Source organism: Pseudophryne corroboree, chromosome 1 (assembly GCF_028390025.1).
Source record: "Pseudophryne corroboree isolate aPseCor3 chromosome 1, aPseCor3.hap2, whole genome shotgun sequence".
Taxonomy (NCBI): Eukaryota; Metazoa; Chordata; class Amphibia; order Anura; family Myobatrachidae; genus Pseudophryne; species Pseudophryne corroboree.
The window spans coordinates 653,336,561-653,361,377 of NC_086444.1; the positions used below are offsets into that span (position 1 = coordinate 653,336,561).

At 46.4% G+C, this 24,817-nt stretch overlaps 1 protein-coding gene across 1 annotated transcript in view; it reads left to right on the plus strand.

The window, feature by feature from the left end:
- Positions 1-2,153: 2,153 nt before the first annotated feature.
- The window catches only part of LOC134931900 (glyoxylate reductase/hydroxypyruvate reductase-like), a 110,609-nt gene continuing 87,945 nt past the window's right edge, over positions 2,154-24,817 (plus strand). Inside the window, exon 1 of the mRNA XM_063925789.1 lies at positions 2,154-2,353. Coding sequence (XP_063781859.1) covers positions 2,187-2,353 — 167 coding nt within the window. The 5' untranslated portion in view covers positions 2,154-2,186. The remainder of the gene's footprint in view (positions 2,354-24,817) is intronic.

Here is a 24,817-nt window from a genome sequence, read left to right on the forward strand (position 1 = left end):
AACTGTTATGCAAAACAAATGGACTCACAGACAAACTGGGGAATATGACATAATGTACACAGAAGGTGATAGGGTAACAAAATACACACAAAGTGAACAGAGAAGCCCAGAGGCTAAGGAACTGGGTATCTCCCTTGTATTAGAACTGCACAGATGGAAAAAGCAAGATGTTGTGTTTTAATACGTAGAGAACCCGAAATGCTGTTGCTAAGGGCAACAGCAAAACCCTAAAGGGTTACCAACGGGTGTGGCAGTAAACTCCTTGGTCAGAGATGGAATGATAGACACAAGGAGAGTCTCCACAATCCTGATTCTCACTTGCAGTGCACAGGTTTTAGCTTACTGCCACTAAACTGACCCCTGACACCTAGCACAGTGAGACAGGATTAGACAGGCAAGTCTTAGAATACAGCCGCAAACTTGCTAAGTTCACAGAGTAGTACAGAACCCCAGCAAGCTAAACGACTGACTCCAGTCTTACTGCTAGGTCTGGATTGGCAGAGTGTAATACCAAATCCCCAGGCCTATTTGCAGTAAGCAACAAACAAATACAAAGCTACACAGTACTGGCTAACTTTCATGAACTGACTAACCAACAAAGATTCGCAGGATCTGCTTACCCTGAAAAGAGGCCTTATAAAGCAGGTGCTGTCCACGCCCCACTCAGACCTCACAGACTGTGAGCACAAAAACCAGCACCGGATCCCCTGCCGTGCACAGAGCCTATAACCACTGCACAGCAAAAGACCCGAACCGGAGTATCAGCTGCGCTCAGGTTACTCCACTAGCCCTTGTCCCCCGGTTGCCATGACGACGTGGCAGCACAGGGCAGGAGACCCTAACAGGCAGCAAGGGCAGCGAGGGCTGCAAGGGCCGCTGATCTGCCCGCCGACGGGCCCGAACGTGTGGTAAGCACCTCGGGAGCGCTCCAACTAAGGAGGGCTTCCCTGCTGTATTTGGTCACCGGTGGGGTAGACAAGGGCAAGGAAAAACAAGGGGAAACAGGTATTTTGGCTGAGCTGCGTAGCTCCGAGGCAGCCATCTGCGGCGCCATCTTAGGTTGTAATCGCTATAATCGTTGTTGCTGTAACCTATTGCTGCTCCTTAATACAATGGGTATATTTGAAACAAGTGATACTGTAAATAAAATAACTGCTTTTTCTGTTGCTGATTTAGTCAAAAGCAGGCTTGTGGAGAGGTGTTAGAATCCAATTCCTGTTGTGTAGGTGTGAAAGATCTCAGTGTGAGAGGCCTTTGAAGTAAATTTCTTGTGGGGGGTAGTGATAACATGTGTCCTTTGGAATGGCTCTTGCAAATTGAAGTGAGCAGTGACCCTTCAGTGATTCAGAGCCTGAATATGCTGTATATTAGTTGATTAATGCAAGAAGTCAGTTATTTTTTGCTCAGAGAACAGAGGTGAATGATAACGGTAGCTGTCACTTTGCTTCTATTAATTCGCAGGGAAAGGGCAGTACCACCGGCCCAACAATAGTAAATGCACGTGGTGTTTCTATTAATTTGCAGGGAAAGGGCAGTGCCATCGCCCCAACAATATTAAATGCACGTGGTGTTTCTATTAATTTGCAGGGAAAGGGCAGTGCCATCGTCCCAACAATAGTAAATGCACGTGGTAATTTACATTAATGTATAGTTCATTTTTGCAATCATATTTTTTATTAAATCTAATAGCATTTAAAGCAATTTTTTTTGTAATACAGCAGTGTTAATGGTATCTGATTTCCAGACATTCTCCAGTTGTTAATCTACAAATTTCTTAATTAAGTGATCACCATGACAGTGAAGAATGGGCAACAAAGGGTTAGCATTTTGTGTTATAGACCTTTGTATTGCATTGGTGTTTCAATATTGGAATAAGTGCAACTTTCTTATGCATAACACAAAAATGCAATTATCATGAGTTCTGAGGTCATGGCTGGTTGTCTACTACCCCACATGGTTGGCAGAACACATAAGTAATGTAACAGACCTGTCTATGATAATCGATTAATCATCTACCAGCTCTGAAAAAAAGCCCATGGGTGTATGCGGGACATGGACAATTTTTATTGGCTACAAAATTGAATTTCCTCCCACATTCACTGTTTACACAAAACCCAAAGCTTGCTCAGCTGGCACAAGTCAGATCCAAAGTCCTCTAGACTTGTGCTAATATCATCCTGCGTGCGATGTGGACTTCTCATTCTTTGCAAGTTCTGCTCAGGACTACAGTTGCACACCTTCACACCTGCTGCAGATCACAAGCAATGAAGGCTGCAGGAAAACACTTACCAAAAATATATGTCACAAGAAGCATTCCACCAGAAGGTATTAAAATTCTCCAGCAATCTGGAAGGTGAGGGAACATTTAATATTCCAAGGATTCTATTAGTAAAATTGCTAAGTGTGATCCTAGTCACCTGCTTTCCTGATCCAAGTTTTTTATAACTACTGTAAGTGCATGCTGCAAGGAGTGTATGTTGCAGAAATAGACATCACCTTTTTTTTTTTTACTTTTTTTTGCATTGCTTATCCCTAGTTTGCCATGCAGCCTAGCAAAGTAATATGCAATCTTTTGTGAATGGGCAAATGCCTGCATCTTATGATAGCTATGGCAGTGGACTGGAGTAATCCTTATGAAAACTTTTCAACTTTCTGAGTTTGTAAAAGAAGAGAAAAATAGATGTAATTTCATGCATGTAGTTTTAAATGAATTACCTACCATGTGTAGCTGTAGAGGAAATTGGAAGATGTCTCCTACTTTGCAAAGGAGAAACTCTGTGGTGCTTTCTAATGAGTAGATTGGAAAGTGGGAGAATGAAATATATGAAATATATAAACTTAAAGCATACTTGCCTACTTTTGAAAAAGCATTCCAGGGAGATTGTGAAAGTAACACCTATCAGCGCAGACGTGTACGGCTACATCTGGGAGGCGTGTCATAATAATGACTGACATCCAAATGTAAATGAGCCCCAAAGTTAGTAAGATTTACTTGTAGAAGAAAAGAGACTGATATTTTTGAGGATTTTTTTGTGTATTGTGTCTTACAAGAGCTTCCATATACTGTTAGCGGCCACGAGAAACCTTAATTAAAATTCATGTAGCTATACAGATCATTGTGCCTTACTATAACCAATGCAGGAAAATGGCACTGATGAGACCATTTTAATGTATGTAGCTCTGATTTCTCCTCCCCCCCCCCCCTCCGCAAGAATGTAGAAGCTACTTAATGGGGGTAAAGTGCAATCAGGAAGATTGCTGGATGAATCAGGGAGTCAGGGAGATTGCTACTATTTCAGGGAGTCTCCTGCAGAATGCGGGAGGGTAGGCAACTATGAAATAATCCATACTTGCCGATATTGTTGCTGCCCCCTCTAGGAGGAGGCAGCCATCTCGGAAAGGCGGGGGGCATGGTGAAGCACACTGGAGGTGAGGCCACGAGTGCTGCTGGGAAGGGGCAGGGCGGGTGCGTGTCCACAAATTCCCATCATCGCGGACCCGATGCCGAGATTACAGGCATTGTGAGGCAAGGGGGCGGGGCCATGATGATATCATTGGCACCCCTTGGCTGCGGGAGGATGTGACAGGTGGAGGCAGGCCAGTAGACTTGCCCACTCTTCCGGGGGTTCGGGAGCGCCACCTGATTTTCGGGAGCATTCCAGGAGAGTAGGCAAGTATGAAATAATCACATAAACATAATTATATCTATAAATGTACACTGCTTGCTGCTGTCTAATTTTGAGCACACATTATATAATTATCTGGAAGATTAGCCTGATATCAGCCGATCGCTCAGGTAACTGTACGGTGTGTACTGAATGAATATATTTGAATAAATTAGATTTTTTACACTCATCAGGCAGTGTATTCGCTTCCACAGCTGATCGGCACATGTTAGTTCCCCAGTAATGAGTAGGCCACTAATTGTCCTTCCTGTATTACTGTCGGTAAAATAGTTTTGCCCATCAGCAAAAGAATAGTGGCCAATAACAATCGATGAGCATTCAGAAGAGCAGAGAAATATCTTTGCACTGTGAGTCCTTTGTCAGCCGTTTTGTAACCTCTAGTGGAGTTCAGACAGCTGTAACTAGAGCACTAGGGCCCTCATTCCGAGTTGTTCGCTCGGTAAAAATCTTCGCATCGCAGCGATTTTCCGCATAATGCGCATGCGCAATGTTCGCACTGCGACTGCGCCAAGTAAATTTGCTATGCACTTAGTAATTTTACTCACAGCTTTTTCATCGTTCTGGCGATCGTAATGTGATTGACAGGAAATGGGTGTTACTGGGCGGAAACAGGCCGTTTAATGGGCGTGTGGGAAAAAACGCTACCGTTTCCGGAAAAAACGCAGGAGTGGCCGGAGAAACGGAGGAGTGTCTGGGCGAATGCTGGGTGTGTTTGTGACGTCAAACCAGGAACGACAAGCACTGAAATGATCGCAGATGCAGAGTAAGTCTGGAGCTACTCAGAAACTGCTACGAGGTGTGTAATCGCAATATTGCGAATACATCGTTCGCAATTTTAAGATGCTAAGATTCACTCCCAGTAGGCGGCGGCTTAGCATGAGCAAATCTGCTAAAATCCGCTTGCGAGCGAACAACTCGGAATGACCTCCTATGTTATTTAGGTGAAAGCTGTGGTTATTTATTAATTAGTTTATGCTCTGTCTGTATTGCTTGGAATGTTTGTAATATGTGAAATAGTCGAGTACACTGCAATTGTGTAAGGGTATGGGTCATTAGGTCGACAAAGATTTAGGTTGACAGTCATTAGGTCAACCACTATTGGTCGACATGCATTAGGTCGACAGGGTGACTTGGTCGACATGGTCAATATATCGACATGAACAAGGTCGACGTGGGAAAAGGTCGACATGATTTTTTTTACTTTTTCTGGTGTCGTTTTCTTCGGAAAGTGTCAGGGAACCCCAATTAGTGCATTGTGTCTCAACGCATGGCTCGCTTCACTCGCCATACTTCGGGCAAGGTGCCCTTACACCAATCCCGCTGCGCTCAGCACATGTTACCGTTCCCAATTGTAGTCCACGTGGATCGTAAATTATGAAAAAGTTAAAAAAAGTGAAAAACTCATGTTGACCTTTTTCCATGTCGACCTTGTTTATGTCGACTTATTGACCATGTCGACCTAATGACTGTCGACCTAATGACTGTAAGCCTTGGACCAGTAGCGGATTTTGCCACGGGCAAGCAGGACTTTTGCCCGAGGCGCCGCCTTCCGGAGGGTGCCGCACCATGGCAAGATCCGCTACTGCTGTGCCCCCCGCTACCCGCTGTGTCCCCTGCTGGTCCCGCTGTGAAGAGAACTAGATGCTATGCATCTAGTTTCCCTTCGAGGAGAGGACCTTTGCTGTGCGGTGCGCGATGACGTCATCGCGCACCGCACAGCATTTCAGCGGCGCTACTCTACTGTACAGGGGGCGTAACTGACCACGCCCCCTGTATGAAGCCACGCCCCTATTTCCCGACCGGGTCGCAAAAAGGGCTAGAACTGGCCCTGCCTTGGACAGGTCACTTCCAGTGGTATATAATAGCTGCATTGCTTCTCACTGATAGTGATGCATTGCCTCTACCCAGGTCTGAAATCACAGTAATAGCAACTGATTTATTTGACACCTACCAGTGGTCGACACAAGAAACATGCTTGACTGTTATAGTAAACCAGAGAAACTGCGTAACAGCCTTAGATCCATGCTACAAAGGTCTTCGCCTATAACAGCAGTCCTTTTCCCAAAGGGGGTAATATTCAGAGTTGATCGCAGCAGCAAATTTGTTAGCAGTTGGGCAAAACCATGTGCACTGCAGGTGGGGCAGATATAACATGTGCAGAGAGAGTTAGATTTAATTGGAACCGCTTGCTGGGACCTGTAGGCCGCCTGTAAAGAACAATATTATAACATGAATCCTGCACCCACCGCCACCAAGGGTGCGGGGCAAGCCCAGTGCTGGTTGTTGCTCGGGAGGGGGCACCCCATTTATTTTGTCTGGGGTCCCCACTTTCCAAGGAATTCCAGTGCTGGGCTGACTGGTTTGGGAGTGTTTAATGTGATGGCAGGGGGACCCCACACTGAGTGTTCTTCCTGCTATGGCATTACCCCCCCGGCTGGTTCAGTCTGGTGCTGGATATGGTTAAGTATGGGGAACCCCAGATATATATATATATTTTCATATATATATATATATATATATATATATATATAAAAAAGGGGGGTTGTGACTCATACAGTGCCTCCCCAGCCACTGACCTCACCACACGTGACTGGTAGTAAAGGCTTACACAAGTAACCTGCTGACCGCAGGAATCAGGCTGAAGTAGATGCAGTGCAAATGCAGCAACACATGCAGCTAGACAAGAGCTGTAGAGTTTTGCAGATAACAGGCCAAGGTAACAGCAGTGTTACTGGCAGGATTTGAATACAGCACTGAAGACAATACTTGAATGAAACAGGAGATACAGAGGGCAGGAGTCTTTAGACCAGACTGAAAGGTCAATGTGAATCCAGGACTGCAGAAGCATAATGTTTTCACCCATACCCTGTGTTTTTTAATTAAATACATTTTGTTCTTATTGGCTTTTATCACAATTGGGTCTATTTTTGTAATTATATATTACATACATACGGGGTGGATGAGATTTACTAACTCTATCATCCGGGAGAAGAAAAACCTTTATGTGCATAGTACGATCTTTGTTGAAGTAAGCATACATGTGAAAATCTTCATAATTCAGCACATCCCTGGTGTCTAGAACAGAACTCGGGAACCTCTATCTTTTGGATGGGACTTAATCACCATTTAATTCAACGTTCACACGTGGAGCCTGTAATAAGTCTCTGACAGTATTACACTATTGTGTTTTTTATGTTTCCCTTTTTTATATATGGACAATTCCTGGAGAGAAATTAATCTATTGGACAATATGAAGTGCAAGTGAGATTGTTACATTTCTTTTTTTCACTGTCTGTATGTGAGTTTGGTGACACATTTTGGTAATATCTCTGCTGCTCCGGTGTGCAGTGCCGTAGGTGTGTACATTTGTTTTTCAAATATTCCACCCTGTTGTTACGGAGTTTTGAAATGTTACAACTGAGATAATGTTTCAGTGACTGATTCACTCGTTCCGCCTGTCCATAAAGGGGGGTACTGACGGGAGAGATGTGTGCTGAGCGATCTTAACAAAGACCGCTCAGCACACATCTCTCCCCCCGCTCAGCACATGTGCTGAGCGAGGGGGGCGATGGATGGGGGGCTGCTCACTTCACACGGCGCTGAAGTGAGCGACCCGCTAGATTGAGCCTGCATGCAGGCTCAATCTAGCACCAGCGATAGTGACGCGCGGGGCCGCGCATCGCTATCGCTGGGGGGCATACACACTGCAGATCCGTGCTTAAAATCTAAGCAATCTAGTCAGATTGCTTAGATTTTAAACACAGAGCTCTCCGTGTGTACCCCCCTTTAGAGTGTGGCTGATATCTAGAGGATAAGCTAAGGCTGATAACCAAAGAAGAACAGAATGACTTCCAAAACTGGGCAACGAATTGGGAGCCTCTATCAGACACCATATATAGGGGTAAACCATGCAATCTGAAGATGTGCTGAATAAACAGTGAAGCTAGATCTTTGGCACTTGGTAGCTTAGAAAGGGGAATTAAAAGAGTAAACTTACTGAAGCGGTACAATACAACCCAGATGGTATTACATCATTACATCCAGCAGCAACTGGCAGATCAACAATAAAGTCCATAGAGATATGAGACCACGGCTTCCTTGGTATGGCCAAGGACAATAAATGTCTGGAGAGAACCATTCTAGGTACTTTATTCTTGGCACAGACTTCACATGCTTGAACAAATTCTTTGACATCCTGAATGAGCGTCGGCCACCAGACTAACCGTGACAGTAATTCTGAAGTCCTGGAAATTCCTGGAAAACCAGAGACTTTACTGAAATGGAACTTTGTCAGTACAGAACCCCTAAGAAGTTCTGGAACAAACAAAAGGCTGGGAGGAGGCTGTGCCTACAAGGATTTGAACTGTGATAAGAGATCTTGTGTCAATCCTGCAAGAATGGAGGCAGTTGGAATAATAGATAGATTGGTTGTTGATTTTTACTTGGAATATAGAGATTTAGCAAAATCTACAGTATATCCAGGAAGTAAACGGCAGTACCACTATCCAAAAAAGCATACACATTAGTAACCTGTTACTTGAAGGAGATCTAGGACAGAATCAAAACAACATTGCTGGAAGAACCTAAACATTCACTTATATGGTCCTCTTCCTTGCCCACTAGGCTTGGTCTTTTCCCAATTTATTAGGACAATTGTGAGCTAGATGTCCCTTGCCCTGCAATAAAAACATAATCCTAGGCTGTCTTCTAGGTTTTTCTTCAACAAACATTCTAAACACCCAAAGCTGCATTGGTTCCGCAGTATCTTTCATCACTGATGAGGCACGAGGAGTATACAAGGTTGATTCCCTCTCTAACCTCCTCCTTTCCTTAATTTGGCTGAGAATCTCCAAGCAATCCGGTACAGGATACTGAATCTAGCTTGATTTGTTCACTCAGGACTATTCGAAATTGACTGCATAAAGCGGTGTCATTCCATCCGCTGTTGACAGGCCAACGTCTGAATTCCATACCGTACTCCTCTGCAGAGCTGCGGCCTTTTTTAAGGTTACGTAAATGAGCCTCTGCAGAGGCGACCCAGTTGGTGTCATCATAAAGGACACCCAATGCCTCAATAAAGGCCTCTAAAGACTGCATGGTCTGGGCTGAATCTGAAGGCCCATGTCTGAGGGTTATAATATCCTCTGAAATAGGGAAATAACAATTCCCATTCTCTGTGATTCTAACCCCGAAGAATCGCAAAAAGGACAGCTCTCCCAAAAAGGTTGTCACGATCTGGTATGGTCATCGATTGGAAAGGTTACGGGCCAGAAGAACGATCCTGGATGAATGCTTCCAACGTCTATGAACATTATGAGTACCTCGTCATGCCTTTTGGACTCAGTAATGCTCCAGCCGTGTTTTAACATTTCGTCAATTAAATCTTCCGTGACATCCTCTACCATCATGTTGTATATCTTGATGACATCCTCATCTTCACTAATGACCTAGAGAAACATTGTTTCTGGGTAAAGAAAGTCCTGCCTGTCTCCGTGCCAATCATCTCTATTGTAAGTTAGAGAAGTGCATTTTTGAAGTCAAATCCATTCCATTTCTAGGTTATGGGGGTCATTCTGACCCATTCGCATGCTGCAGTTTGTCACAGCGGTGTGAATGGGTCAGAACTGCGCATGCGCAGTGGCCGCATCGGGCACGCGCGTCGTTGACCGGCGACACAGCAATGCTGCCGGTGGAAAAAGTGATCACAGTGGCTATAGCAAGAAGACCAACAGGGGGGAGGCATTCGGGAGTATCAACTGACCGTTTTCCAGGCATGGTGAGGCAAGGCAGGCATGTCCAGGTGTTTGGAGGGCATATTTGTGACGTCTATTCTGGGACCTTCGTCGCTGGATCCGTCGCACAGGGTGAGTAAGTCTGACCCTGGTCTTGTTCTGCAGGAAACTTTTTAAGCTCAGCAGCGCTGCACAAGCGATCGCAGCCCTGCTATGCTAAAATACACTCCCCCATAGGCAGCGTCAAGTTGATCACATGAGCAGTAAAAAGTTGCTACGTGTGATCAACTCGGAATGAGGGCCAATATTGTTTCTGGCTCTGGCCTGGAAATGGATCCAGAGAAACTCCAGGCTATCCGGGAATACCCTCCTTGCTGAAAGGCATTCAGAGATTCCTGGGTTTCGCCAATTATTATCGAAGATTTATTTGAGGTTTTTCCACCATTGTTGCACTGATTACGGCTCTCACCTGGAAAGGTGCCAACCCTTCCAAATGGTCAGAAGAGGCCACTCAAGCTTTCCATCTTCTGAACCAAAGTTTATCTCTGCACCAGTCCTGAAACAGCCAAATAGCAACTTTCCCGTCACTTTGGAAGTGAATGCATCATCTGTTGGAGTAGGGGCTGTGGTATCCCAGTGAGCAGCGGATGGCCACCTCCATCCTTGTGGTTACTTCTCCTGAAAGTTCTCTCCTGCGGAGGGCAATTACACCATTGGCCTACAAGTACTTTTAGCTATAAAACTTGTTATTGAAGAATGGAGATACATACTCGAGGGTGCCTCCCACGCTATTACCATTTTAACCAATCATAAAAACCTCTTAAACCTGAAAGCTGCTCAGTGTCTCACTCCTTGCCAAGCCAGATGGGCACTCTTCTTTTCCAGGTTCAATTTCAAGCTATCGTTTTGACCAGGGTCTCAAACCCGTAAGGCTGTTGCCCTTTCCCACTCCTGGAAGCAAGAAAGTGAGTCTGAAACCACTGGTAAGCACCTCATAATTGACCCAGTGGCATTCTCCACCATGGGAGTTAATCGCCTCCTACTGTAAGTGTGCCCAGCAAAAAATATCTCGCCAGTCGCCTGCTGGGCAACTGATGCCTCTGTCTATTCCCCATCGACCGTGGACTCATTTGTCAATGGACTTTATTACTGATCTCCCCAAGTCTAACAAATTCAATACCATCTGGTCTTCCATTAGCTCCCAAGTCTTCCATCAGCTCCTAATATTTCATTTAGGAAATATGTAGACTTCATGAACTGCCTGTAGAGATAATCTCCGATATAGGTGTCCAATTTGTGGCCAAATTCTAGCAAAGTCTGTGTGCGACCCTCTAAGTCAAGTTAAAGTTCTCCACCGCTTAACACCCCCAGACGAACGGGCAAACTGAGAGGCTGAATCAGGACTTGGAGGCATTCCTTCGTATCCTCTTCAAAAGACGACTGGGCTTATCTACTTCCGTGGGCTGAATTTTATCACAACAACCAGTATCATTCTTCATCTTCGTCCACGCCTTTCCATGCCAACTATGGGTTCCATCCCAAAGTCCCCGAATTCTAGCCACTCCCAGCTTCATCAGTACCAGCTGTTGATCTCACTCTGCGACAGTTCTCCGGAAATTGGAAGAATATCCATACGGCTCTTCTAAAAGAATCCGCCAGGTACACAAAAATTGCTGACAAAAAGCGTAAAGCAGTTGCGGCTCTCAAACCAGGGGATCGAGTTTGGCTCTCCATGAAAAATCTGAGACTGAAGGTTCCCAGAATGAAATTTGCGCCCTGATATATCGGGCCTTTCCAAATTGAGCAAGTCGTCAACCCTGTTACCTACAAACTTAAGTTGCCTCCATTTTTGAAGATTCCCAGGACATTCCATATTTCCCTCCTCAAGCCGGTGGCCCTAAATCAATTTCATTCAACGCTTCCCAAAGCACGTAAGGTCCAGACTCAATGCTTTCAGTACAGTCATCTTTAATATCTGATCGATTGTAAAGGTTATGGGCCAGAAGAACGATCCTGGATGAATGCTTCCGGCATCCATGCTCGGGGAGAAAATACACTTAGGGACATGATGGGAATCGGACCCACGACCTCATTGCTTTGTTGCATTGCTTACCTGCAGTAACCTGAAACAGTGACTACTAGCTCCCTTTCCTCAGTAGATTCCAGTATAGTGCCATTAATACTATATTTAGCCTTTACATTTTTGAGACCCAAGTTCATGATTTTGCATTTTTTGGGCATTAAACTGTAATTGTCACACTCTTGACCATTCCTCTAGTCTACCTAGATTCTCAATCATTTGTTTTACCCCTCCTGGTGTGTCTACCCTGTTGCATAACTTTGTGTCATCTGCAACAAGGCATACTTTCCCTTTAATGCTATTTGCAATGTCACCAATAAAGATATTAAATACACACGGCTCCAAGTACAGATGCCTGGGGTACTCCACTGCGATGCGGTTACATTGCCAGCAGTCGGGATCCCGGCGGTCAGGATAACGATGCCAAAATCCTGTTAGGTTCCTGGTGCTCAGAACAAGGGAAATGTTGCGTAGTGAGTCCAGAGCACCAGAACGTGACGCTGAAATAAGATGTGGTTTGGAAATAGCCCCTAGCACCCTACCTCCATTGTTTCACCCGTGTGGTCAGTTCACGCCTGAGTGACTATGGTTTCTTGGGCCCACGGCAGCCGCGTTTGAAGGGCGGATTAGGTCTGCCCAACTCCGATGCCCCCAGGTCTTAGAGTGAGACAAGGCGTGAACCGAGACAGGATAATAACAAGGGGACCTCTAACTAAAGCAAACAGAAGGCTAGGGGCTACTAACGACCCTAAAACTAAATATATGTGCGGCACGCCGCCAAAGGAAAAGAACAACAAAGGAAATGCTGTCCACTCGCCGACACAATACTGTTGTGTACCGGCGGTGACAGCATAAGCAGAACTCTCTGCAAAACACCAGTAATAAAATATAACCAAAGAATACTGCGGCCTAGGCCGACGGACGCGGCGAAGCCGCTACTCAAGGAACCGGTACCAATACTGGCAAACGGACAGGAACCCCCAATGTAGCCGACACAGACTCTCAGAACCAGAGGACAGGCAGAATCCCAAACGACAGACCGGTGGACACCAAGAAGCCAGATACTCGACCAGGCACAGACAAAGCCACAGGACTTCTGGACAGGAATGCTTCACGGCAGGACACGGGATCAGACACTGGAACCGACACTGGAACCGACACTGGAACCGACACTCGAAGCAGCTAGACAGACACTGCTAGACAGGAGCTCAGGAACTGGCAGGGACTAGCTCAGAACTCAAGAACTCTGTAACTCTGGAAATATCACCAGCGTCTGTGAATTGCACTGAGCCAGAATATAACAGAGAGTCTTAATTAATTATGTTGTGCAGCTGCCCTGCTGCACAACTGAGAGGGCAATCAACAGACAGGTGAGGCTGAACACATGGGAACAAGCTGCAATCACACAGACTCACCACCGGCAGCAAACAAGAGTTTTCTCAAACCAGAGCAACGGGAAATCCTGGCCTGCAAGACAACTATAAACAAAGAATAGGAATGAACCACTACCTGTGGTTCATAACAGTACCCTCTCCTTAAGGGTGTCACAACTGAGGGCCTGGGCTGACAGGAGGAAGCCTCAGTTGTAGGGGCTGAGATGTAGTGGAACCTGGAAGGTTGAATCAGACCCCTGGACATGTAAGTAACACGTAAGAAGGTTGCCCGAAGGCGTGACCACGACAACCAGAGTATAAGTCAATAATGATTTATTTAAGATAACTCCATGTATCACAGCAGTGGTAAAAGAATAATGCAATAAGCAATAAAGTATAACACAGTTCCTGGATACTACGGGTTGGCAATGGCCACAGGGCTCTGGTAGTAATAGGTACAGTTCTTAAAGTCCTTGAGATGGAAAGTCCTTACCAGGCCCGTTCATAGTAGTGAGAATAACCAAGGAACACGCCAGCTGATGTTAACTGTAAACTGGTACGCTGTAGTTGGAATAGCTGCTGTGGGTACTGGTTGGAACCAGTCAGGTGTTAACACGGAGTGGATGCTGGATGGAACCAGCCAAATGGTAGTATGAAGCTTGAGAACAAAGAAATACTGGTACCGGTGGTTTGTGGAAAACTGCTGGGAAAGCACCGGCACTTTAAGGAATGCTGATCGCTGCTGGAAGCTAACTGCTGGAAGCAGATGGATCTGTAGCTGGAAACTGGAGTAGTCACGGAGGACTGCAGAGTCAGGCTGCACCGTAAGGTGGTCAGCTGGTGCGGGTCTCTAAGTGGAGGCTGGAGACAGGAGCTGGAAACCTGGAAAAACAACCACAGGAGAGAGAGACTGGAAACAAGGTTTGACAACCAAAGCACTGACGACTTCCTGGCCCAGGCACAGGATACTTATACCTGCAGCAAGGCAGGCATTGGCTGGGCAATTATGCAGATTCCAGAAGCAACGGATTGGTGGAAACTGAGGCATGTGATTGAAACCAACATGGCTGCGCCCATGTTAGCACTTGGAGGGAAAGTTAGTTTGAGAAACCATGTGGAGATTCGGCAGTAATGGCGGCGCAGACCGCGGAGGGCAGGAGACGTCCCACTGGCAACCTGCACAATGGAACCACATGGATGACAGCGGGGATCGCGGCAGACATGAAACGCCACACTGACAATCAGTAATCCGGAAACACAGGAGCTGGAGAAGCCAAACGTGATGCCGCTGTGACAGCGTCTCAGAGTGACAGGAGGGAAATGTAGAGCATGGACATCAGCAACACAGGTGAGATCCGGCCCTGGAATGCTGAGCCAGCCTCAGGAGACATCTAAATGGCAAATAATGGCGTCCAGATACCCGGATCGTGACAAAGGGTGAGCTCCGAACACCCCATGACACCCACGGGGAACATAAACAGAAGTATAACATAAAATACATAACCAAAATGCAAAACAGGAGTGAGCCACAGCCGTGGCTCATAACAGTACCCCCCCCCTTGAGGAGGGGTCAAAGGACCCCAAAATTCAGACTTTCCAAAACAAGGGATACAAAAAAAAAACCTGACACACTGGTCTAACAGAAACGGTGCCCCCCCCCCCCCCCCCCCCCCCTTGACGGTGGCCACTGGACACAAGGCAAGGAAAAAAAATCTTTTTTTTTTCTTTTTTTTTTTAACAAGGAAAAAGTCAATAATTATTTATTTTTCTTATTATTATTATTTTTACAAAGTTCTTGAGGTCTGACCAAAGTAATTCCCCAAACATTGTCTGGACTGATGGTACCTCCCAGCAAGGCTGGGTTCAAATCAGAGATTGGTTTCTTAACCTTGGGAGCTGAACTTTCAGGCAAAGTACTACTATTAGAAGAAGACAGAAAAGCACATCCTGCAGTCAAAACAACGGGCTGAGACTCTTGTGCCGAGTTTACAGTATACAGTGAACTCTCAGCAGATAAGACGGGTGACCTAGAGGAACCTGAACCAATTTCTTTGGAACCATATCTTTTAATAACTGCATCACTGAATGCTGGGGGATCCTGAAGAATGGGATCTTAAGCTTTCATTAGGCTGGTCGCCCACTCAAAAGGCTCTCCTCTAAAGGAATATATCAGATAGAGCACAAGGTTCTCTGAAGTGATGCCCAGAAATGGTCTAGACAACAAAATGGTGTAAGAGTGTTTGTAAAGCGCCAGAAATTGGACTAAGTCCCCATCAAAGATTATAGATGTTGAGATATCAACAGAGTCAGGATCTGCTTCCTTCCCATCTGACTGACTAGAGTGCTTTGCTAGGACCTGGTCACTATTGACCTTACTCGAGGCTGAGACTTTCTGAACCCCACCTGGGGCAGTGGCCCTCGGAACCCCACCCGGGGTAGTGACTTTCTGAACCCCACCTGGGGCAGAGGCCTTCGGGAACCCCGCTGGGGCAGTGGCCTTCGGCAACCCCGCTGGGGCAGTGGCCTTCGGGAACCCCGCTGGGGCAGTGGCCTTCGGGAACCCCGCTGGGGCAGTGGCCTTCGGGAACCCCGCTGGGGTCAGCACCTCGGATTCTTTTACTGGGACTGGGCCGTCGGCCTCCCTTTCTGGGGCCGGGACGTCGGCCTCCCTCTCTGAGTCGATAATTATCGAAACTTCTCCCGGGACTATGACTTCCGGGACTTTTGCTGAAGCTTTAACCTTCAGAACCTCCACTAATGCTATGCCTCTTAAGTTCTTTCCTGGGGAAGCGACCTCTAGACCCTTCTTTGGGGCTGCGTCTCTCGAGACCCCACTTGGGGATATTACTTCAAAGATCCCTTCTGGGGTTTTGCTTCTCGAGTTCCCTTCTAGAACTATGGTTTTAGATACCCTTTATGGGGTTGCGCTTTTCAAGTCCCTACCTGGGGTAACAGCTTCTGAGACCCCTTCTGGTATTGACACCTGAGCTATAATAGTCGATGTCCCTCTATAACCTAGAGCATCGGGCACCGCTCCAGGACTCTGGGCATCGGGTACCGCTCCAGGACTCTGGGCATCGGGTACCGCTCCAGGACTCTGGGCATCGGGCACCGCTCCAGGACTCTGGGCATCGGGCACCGCTCCAGGACTCTGGGCATCGGGCACTGCTCCAGGACTCTGGGCATCGGGCACCGCTCCAGGACTCTGGGCATCGGGCACCGCTCCAGGACCCTGGGCATCGGGCACCATTCCAGGACCCTGGGCATCGGGCACCGCTCCAGGACCCTGGCATCGGGCACCGCTCCAGGACCCCGGGCATCGGCCACCGCTCCAGGACCCCGGGCATCGGGCACCGCTCCAGGGGTTTGCAACTCTGCTTCAACAGAAAAATCAAGAGAGGAGAGAAACATTCTCCTTTGGTTCCTGAATCTATAATGGGGCTCCCTAGCCCAAGGACCCCAATTATAGGACAGAGTGCTTTTTAGTGTGGGTTGTGTGACAAGTACCTCTGCCACAGTAGAGACAGGAGTAGGTCTTGTATCCTGACTAAACTTGGCCAGAGGGCAGGACTTGTCGCCACACTTTGGCTTGCGCAACTCACAGGTCTGCAGATAGTGGCCTAAACCCCCACAATATAGGCATAAATCTAAGTTTCTGCGATGCAGACGCTCCTCTTCTGAGAGCCTGGGCCGCAGAAAACTTTCAAACTTTTTCTCTCTAATTAAACCTGAGGATTCACTTGTCACCATACTGTGAACAAGAGTCTCTTTAGAGAATGAATTCTCAACTACTTCTGGCAAAATAAGCAAAATTTTGGTCAGAAGGTTTTGCAGTTGCTTTAAGGATTGCTGCAAAACTTCCAGCCGCTCAGGTTTCAAAGCACTGAAAGCAGAGTTCAGGGCTGAGAGAGATGCTTGCAGGGCTTGCATAGTAGGCATAGGAGGATTTCAAACTAGACAAGACAAGACTAGACACGATTCTAGACACGATTCTAAGACAAGATTCTAGACAAGATTCTTAGACAAGATTCTTAGACAAGATTCTTAGACAAGATTCTAAGACAAGATTCTAGATAAGACAAGACTGGACTGGATTTTTAAACTAGACAAGACAAGACTGGACTGGATTTTTAAACACCGGACTGGATTCTGCACACTGAATTCTAGACAGGACTGGATTCTAAACACCGGACTGGATTCTGCACACTGAATTCTAGACAGGACTGGATTCTAAACACCGGACTGGATTCTGCACACTGAGTTCTAGACAGGACTGGATTCTTGACAGGACTGGATTCTGCACACTGAATTCTAGACAGGACTGGATTCTAGACAAGACACTGGACTGGGCCAAAAAAGAAAAAGCTTTATTTCTTTTTTGTTGTATGGCTGGTGATAATGTTAGGTTCCTGGTGCTCAGAACAAGGGAGATGTTGCGTAGTGTGTCCAGAGCACCAGAATGTGACGCTGAAATAAGGTGTGGTTTGGAAATAGCCCCTAGCACCCTACCTCCATTGTTTCACCCGTGTGGTCAGTTCACGCCTGAGTGACTATGGTTTCTTGGGCCCACGGCAGCCGCGTTTGAAGGGCGGATTAGGTCTGCCCAACTCCGATGCCCCCAGGTCTTAGAGTGAGACAAGGCGTGAACCGAGACAGGATAATAACAAGGGGACCTCTAACTAAAGCAAACAGAAGGCTAGGGGCTACTAACGACCCTAAAACTTAATATATGTGCAGCACGCCGCCAAAGGAAAAGAACAACAAAGGAAATGCTGTCCACTCGCCGACACAATACTGTTGTGTACCGGCGGTGACAGCATAAGCAGAACTCTCTGCAAAACACCAGTAACAAAATATAACCAAAGAATACTGCGGCCTAGGCCGACGGACGCGGCGAAGCCGCTACTCACGGAACCGGTACCAATACTGGCAAACGGACAGGAACCCCCAATGTAGCCGACACAGACTCTCAGAACCGGAGGACAGGCAGAATCCCAAACGACAGACCGGTGGACACCAAGAAGCCAGATACTCGACCAGGCACAGACAAAGCCACAGGACTTCTGGACAGGAACGCTTCACGGCAGGAGATGGGATCAGACACTGGAACCGACACTGGAACCGACACTGGAACCGACACTCGAAGCAGCTAGACAGACACTGCTAGACAGGAGCTCAGGAACTGGCAGGGACTAGCTCAGAACTCAAGAACTCTGGAACTCTGGAAATGTCACCAGCGTCTGTGAATTGCACTGAGCCAGAATATAACAGAGAGTCTTAATTAATTATGTTGTGCAGCTGCCCTGCTGCACAACTGAGAGGTGCAATCAACAGACAGGTGAGGCTGAACACATGGGAACAAGCTGCAATCACACAGACTCACCACCGGCAGCAAACAAGAGTCTTCTCAAACCAGAGCAACGGGAAATCCTGGCCTGCAAGACACTATAAACATAGAATAGGAATGAACCACTACCTGTGGTTCATAACAGTACCCTCTCCTTATGGGTGAGCTCCGAACACCCCATGACACCCACGGGGAACATAAACAGAAGTATAACATAAAATACATAACCAAAATGCAAAACAGGAATGAGCCACAGCCGAGGCTCATAACAAATCCTGACCATTGACAATGCCAACAGCCGGAATCCTGGCTAATGGGCTATTCCCACTCATGGGTGTCCATGACTCCCATAGAGGGGGAATAGAACCCTTGGCGAGCGCAGCATGCCCACAAGGGGCTTTATTGCATCTGCATCCCTGCTGGCATTCTGGTGCCTGGGATCCTGGCATCGGTATGCTGACTGCCGGGATCCCGGCCGCCGGCATACCCAACACGCTCCACTGGTAACATTTCCCTCCTGTGAATGCACTCCATTTACTACAACTCTCTATTTTCTATCCTGCAACCAAGATCTTATCCGTTTCAACCATCTTTAGTATCTGTAAATGTACTTAGTTCATTTTTCGGAATATCCCTGCAACTTAACTGTGGCCCCTTTCCCTCTCTTTCAGTAGTGAATACCAGAGCCGGCCCTAATCAATATGATGCCCTAGGCAAGATTTTGGCTGGTGCTCCCTAGCACCACTGCTAGTTCCGCCTCTGACCCTGCACCCCTTTCCCATCACCATCACCCCTCAGTCATAGCAGTCCTCATTTTGGTGCTCCTACCTCCTATATTTTAAATAGGAACAGTGTGCACATTCGGCAGGCAACCCAAAAAGGGGCATCTTCTTTTGGGAAGGGGCACGGCCACACAATAGTACCCCCAAATCAAATTACGCTACACAGTAGTGCAACTTTATTCACATTAGATCATGCTATAGTGTCCCTTCTTCACATTACATCACACAGTAGTACCACTTTAACGTATATACATTACTAATCACAATAGTGCCCCTTATTCACATGACACCATATTGCTCTCTATTCAGATTAGACCACATAGTAGTGCCCTTTCTATACATTATGCCATACAGTAGAGCCCCTTATACACATAATGCCACACATTAGTAATGCCTTTATACACGTAATACCACACAGTAATGCCTCTTACACATATGACACACATTATCAATGTCCTTATAAACATAATGCGCCTTACACATAATGACAACTTTTATTAATGCCATTATACACATAATGACACACACAGTGCCCCTTACACATACTGTATGCCGCACATTATTACTGCCTTTATACACATGACACACATAATGCCCCTTACACGTATGCTGAGCACTATTGACAACGAACATACCCACACACGGCCGCTAACACTGTGACCTCTGCCTCTGCTTGGATACAGATGTTTCCTCATACACTTGCCTCAATATGCCATATAGCTCCCATCCAGCTCTGCTAATGTTGGGCGCCTTTTTTTTTCTTCAGAAAATGCTTCTTATTTTCATTACTATATGACTAGGACGCACAAGCAGCTTCTGCCAATTAAAATAATAATTAGCATGCCTATATTTTGTGTGCGACTATGGCTGTATCTGCATATGAAATGCTACGTTACAGTAATATCCAGGACTACACTGTGACGTAGCACTTCATATGCAGATATAGATGCAGTCACACACAGAATATAGGCATGCCGCATATCATTTTAATCAGCAGAATCTGCTTGTGCCTCTAGACATTCCAGATGCCGTAGGCATTTGCCTAGTTTACATATGCCTAGGGCCGGCTCTGGTGAATAATGAGCAAAAATAATTATTAAGATGATCTGCAATTACATTGTCTTCCTCAACAAGACTCCTAGGGGGTCATTCCGAGTTGTTCGCTTGTTGCCGATTTTCGCAACGGAGCGATTAAGGCAAAATGCGCATGCGCATGGTTCGCAGTGCGCATGCGGTTAGTAGTTTAACACAAAACTTAGTAGATTTACTCACGTCCGAACGAAGAATTTTCATTGTTAAAGTGATCGGAGTGTGATTGACAGGAAGTGGGTGTTTCTGGGCGGAAACTGGCCGTTTTCTGGGAGTGTGCGGAAAAACGCAGGCGTGTCAGGGAAAAACGCGGGAGTGTCTGGAGAAACGGGGGAGTGGCTGGCCGAACGCTGGGCGTGTTTCGGACGTCAAACCAGGAACGAAACGGGCTGAGCTGATCGCAGTGTACGAGTAAGTCTCGAGCTACTCAGAAACTGCTAAGAAATTTCTATTCGCAATTCTGCTAATCTTTCGTTCGCAATTCTGCTAAGCTAAGATACACTCCCAGAGGGCGGCGGCTTAGCGTGTGCAATGCTGCTAAAAGCAGCTAGCGAGCGAACAACTCCGAATCACCCCCTTAAGTCTCTGTCTTTAGTCTTATTATTCTGCCATTTGTTTTTCTCCTTTCGCTTATATACCTAAAAGGGTTTTGCCTCCTTTACCTAATGACTGGGACATATTCTCCTCAGCTTGTGCCTTTGTACATCTGATTACCTTCTTAGTCTCCTTCTGTTTAAAATAGATCTCTTTGTCTTCATTATTTTATGTCTGCTTATATTCCTAAAAGCCATCTTTTTTGCTTTCACAATACTTCTTTCGCAAACCACACTGGCTTCCTTTTCCTTGTGTTTTTCCTAACACTTTTGACACAAAGGTCTGTTGCCTTCAAAATTGCACTTTTTAATGTTTCCCACCTCTCCTGCACTGCTTCCAAGTTCCTCCACTCTGCCAAAGAATCGCTTACACATTTTCCCATCCCTACAAAATCAGCCTTCCTAAAATCTAGAGATGTCCGGCGGGCACTTTTCGTGTTTTGTGTTTTGCTTTTGGTTCTGGTTCCGTGCTCGTGTTTTGGATCTGGATTGGTTTTGCCAAAACCACCATTTCGTGTTTTGGTTTTGGATCTGGATGATTTTTGAAAAAACATAAAAACAGCTAAAATCACAGAATTTGGGGGTAATTTTGATCCTACGGTATGATTAACCTCAATAAAATTAATTTCCACTCATTTCCAGTCTATTCTGAACACCTCACACCTTACAATATTGTTTTTAGGCCAAAAGGTTGCACGGAGGTGGCTGTATGACTAAGCTGAGCGACACAAGTGGGTGGCACAAACACCTGGCCCATTTAGGAGTGGCACTGCAGTGGCAGACAGGATGACAAATTTAAAAAATAGGCCCCAAACAGCACATGATGCAAAGAAGAAATAGAGGTGCAATGAGGTAGCTGGATGGCTAAGCTAAGCGACACAAGTTTGCGGCACAAACACCTGGCCCATCTAGGAGTGGCACTGCAGAGGCAGACAGGATGGCACTTAAAAAAAACTAGTCCCCAAACAGCACATCATGTACAAAAAGTAAAAGAGGTGCAATGAGGTAGCTGGATGGCTAAGCTAAGCGACGCAATTGTGCGGCACAAGCACCTGGCCCATCTAGAAGTGGCACTGCAGTCCCACTGCACTAATGGCGGATACCGGACGCACGTCTAACACCAGCATAGTTGTTATGGCCTCAGTAATCCACTTTGCAACAGGGTATGTATACGGCAGTATCACTGGAATTATATGGCGGTATCACTGGACATATACGGCAGTATCACTGGAATTATACGGCAGTACCACTTGATTTATACGCCAGTACCACTGGAATTATACGGCAGTATCACTGGACTGGATTTATACGCCAGTACCACTGGATTTATACGCCAGTACCACTGGACATAAACGCAGTATCACTGGACTGGATTTATACGCCAGTACCACTGGACATATATGGCAGTATCACTGGACTGGATTTATACGCCAGTACCACTGGACATATACGGCAGTATCACTGGACATATACGGCAGTATCACTGGACTGGATTTATACGCCAGTACCACTGGATTTATACGCAGTATCACTGGACATATACAGCAGTATCACTGGACTGGATTTATACGCCAGTACCACTGGATTTATATGGCAGTACCACTGAACATATATGGCAGTATCACTGGACTGGATTTATACGCCAATACCACTGAATTTATACGGCAGTACCACTGGACATATACGGCAGTATCACTGGACTGGATTTATATGTCAGTACCACTGGATTTATACGGCAGTACCACTGGACATATACGGCAGTATCAATGGAATTATATGGCAGTACCACTGGACATATTATACGGCAGTATCACTGGACATATACGGCAGTACCACTGGACATATACAGTAGCACAGGAACACCACCACTGTACTGATGCAGGAGAACACAGCACCACTGCAATGGACTGGACTTATACAGCAGCACTGGATATATGGCAACAGAGGACATCACCACTGTGAGTGGACTAATGCAGCACAAGACACCACCAGTGGACTGATGCAGCACAACACAGCACCACTGGACTGGACTTATACAGCAGCACTGGACATATGGCAGCAGAGGACACCACCACTGTGACTGGACTGATGCAGCACAAGACACTACCACTGTACTGATCCAGGACACTGAGGACGGAGACACGTTCTCTTGCTACACTCTCCAATGCCGGAGTGAAAATGGCAGCGACGCGCGGCTCCTTATATGGAATCCAAACCCCGCAAGAATGCGACAGTGGGATGATGACGTTTTGCCTCGTTCTGGTTTCCGAGTCAGGTGGGAAAACCCGAGTCGGGCTCGGATCTGGCCTCAGGCAGTGAAGTCCGGTAGGGTTCAGTTCTCAGGCAACCTAACCCGCTCATCTCTACTAAAATCTAACATCTTTGTTTGGTGTTTGGGATGAGTCAGTCTCTGTCTTTATGCTGTCCATGCTTGATGATCACTGGATCCCAGGTTTTCAACCACTTTTACGTCAGATACTCTGTCTCCATTTGTAAGTGTTAAGTCTAATATTACATGTAATGCTAGTCATTACACCATCTGTGTTGCACTAGGGATTGTGCTCACGGGTGAATAGGGGGAGCAGTGACAGATTTTTTATTTTTTTTATTTTTTATTGAAGCAAAAACAACGTAGACAAATTTGCAAGACATAAGCGTATGAGTCTAGCATAAAAAAAACATTACACACAGTGATAATCATTATACAAAAATATAGCCCAGCTCCCTTCCATGGCAGTGTCAAATTTTTACTTTGGGGAGGAGGCTGTAGTCCCGCAGTTCCAAGGTGAAATCCGCCACTGCTGCCCACTAAAAAGATAGGCCAAGAAGCAGCTAGTTCAGTCTGTGCGGTTTTCATTTATTGACTATGCCAACTTTACACAATGTGCTGTTGTTACGGTTCACTGGGGAACCCCCCTCTCTGTGTATGTAGATGAAGTAACAGCACTACAATTGTGTGATGTAGTAACAGCACTACAATTGTGTGAGGAAGAAAGTAGTTTATTTGCACATAAGGTATAGTGCAAAACCTAGAGTGAGCAGACTGATACTGCAAGTTTACTGAATCCATGGTAAATTAGAAATGCAAGTAATGACATTGTCCTGGATTGTACAGGTGAACAGAAATGCAAATAATAGTAATGTCAAAAATTGCACTTATGAATGAAGGTAAAATTAGTGCAAATAACAGTAATGAAGTGGATAACACTGGGGATTGCTGAAATAACCTGAATGCTGAGGTAATGCTGGCAAGGTAATGTGAATGCTGAAGTATGCTGGCAAGACTCTGGGAGCCATCCGTTGATAACACAGAGAGATCAGAAGTTCCAGGATCAGATGCAGCAAGGTAAGTGGGGTACAGGAGCCTGACACAGCCAGTCTGAGACCAGGAGTCTAACCCCATGATCCCTGACCCATACCTCCCAATGTCTGAATGGAGGGATGTAGGACCTTGCGTACCAGCGGCCAAAAAAGGGTCTGTGGCCTCAGGAAGAGGGGGAGGGGTCTCGTGCCACTACCCCTAATTTTGTCATTTTGGGGGCGCGTCCAGCGCTCCCTGATCAGCAGGGCTGCCTCCAGCTCCCTTCCTTGCACTGTTAGATGCTTTGCAGTGCAGCAGTGATCACAGGCTCCCCCAAAATGTGGGACTCTGCGACCCGTGAGAGGGACAGTGTCCGAATAGCAGGACTGTCCCACTAGAAACAAGACAGTTAGGAGGTATGCTGACCAGAGATTACTGTGGAGCTGGTTTAAATCAGGCAGTATCACAGATACCGGAATATACTGGAAGCACCAAAGAAGAGAGCAGCACCACTGGTAGGAGAGAGGTACTGCAACAGAATGCAGCGGCAAATACAGAACTTGCAAGGGGGTGGGGTGCTATATATTAATGTGTTGTGTGTATAGATATATATTTCTCATACACTTACCTACAGACTCGAGGCAGCAGGGTGTGGGACCTTGTAAACCATGTCATAATGCCCTGCCACAATGACACTTGTGAATCATGGCATTATGCTGCAAGGGGGTGAGGCTCTGACTGTGGTCAGTCAGCAGTGGTTCTAGGTACTCAGGAATTCCCCCCCCCCCTTCCTCCTGCGTGTGTCACTGGATCGTGACAATTTCTTCATACCTT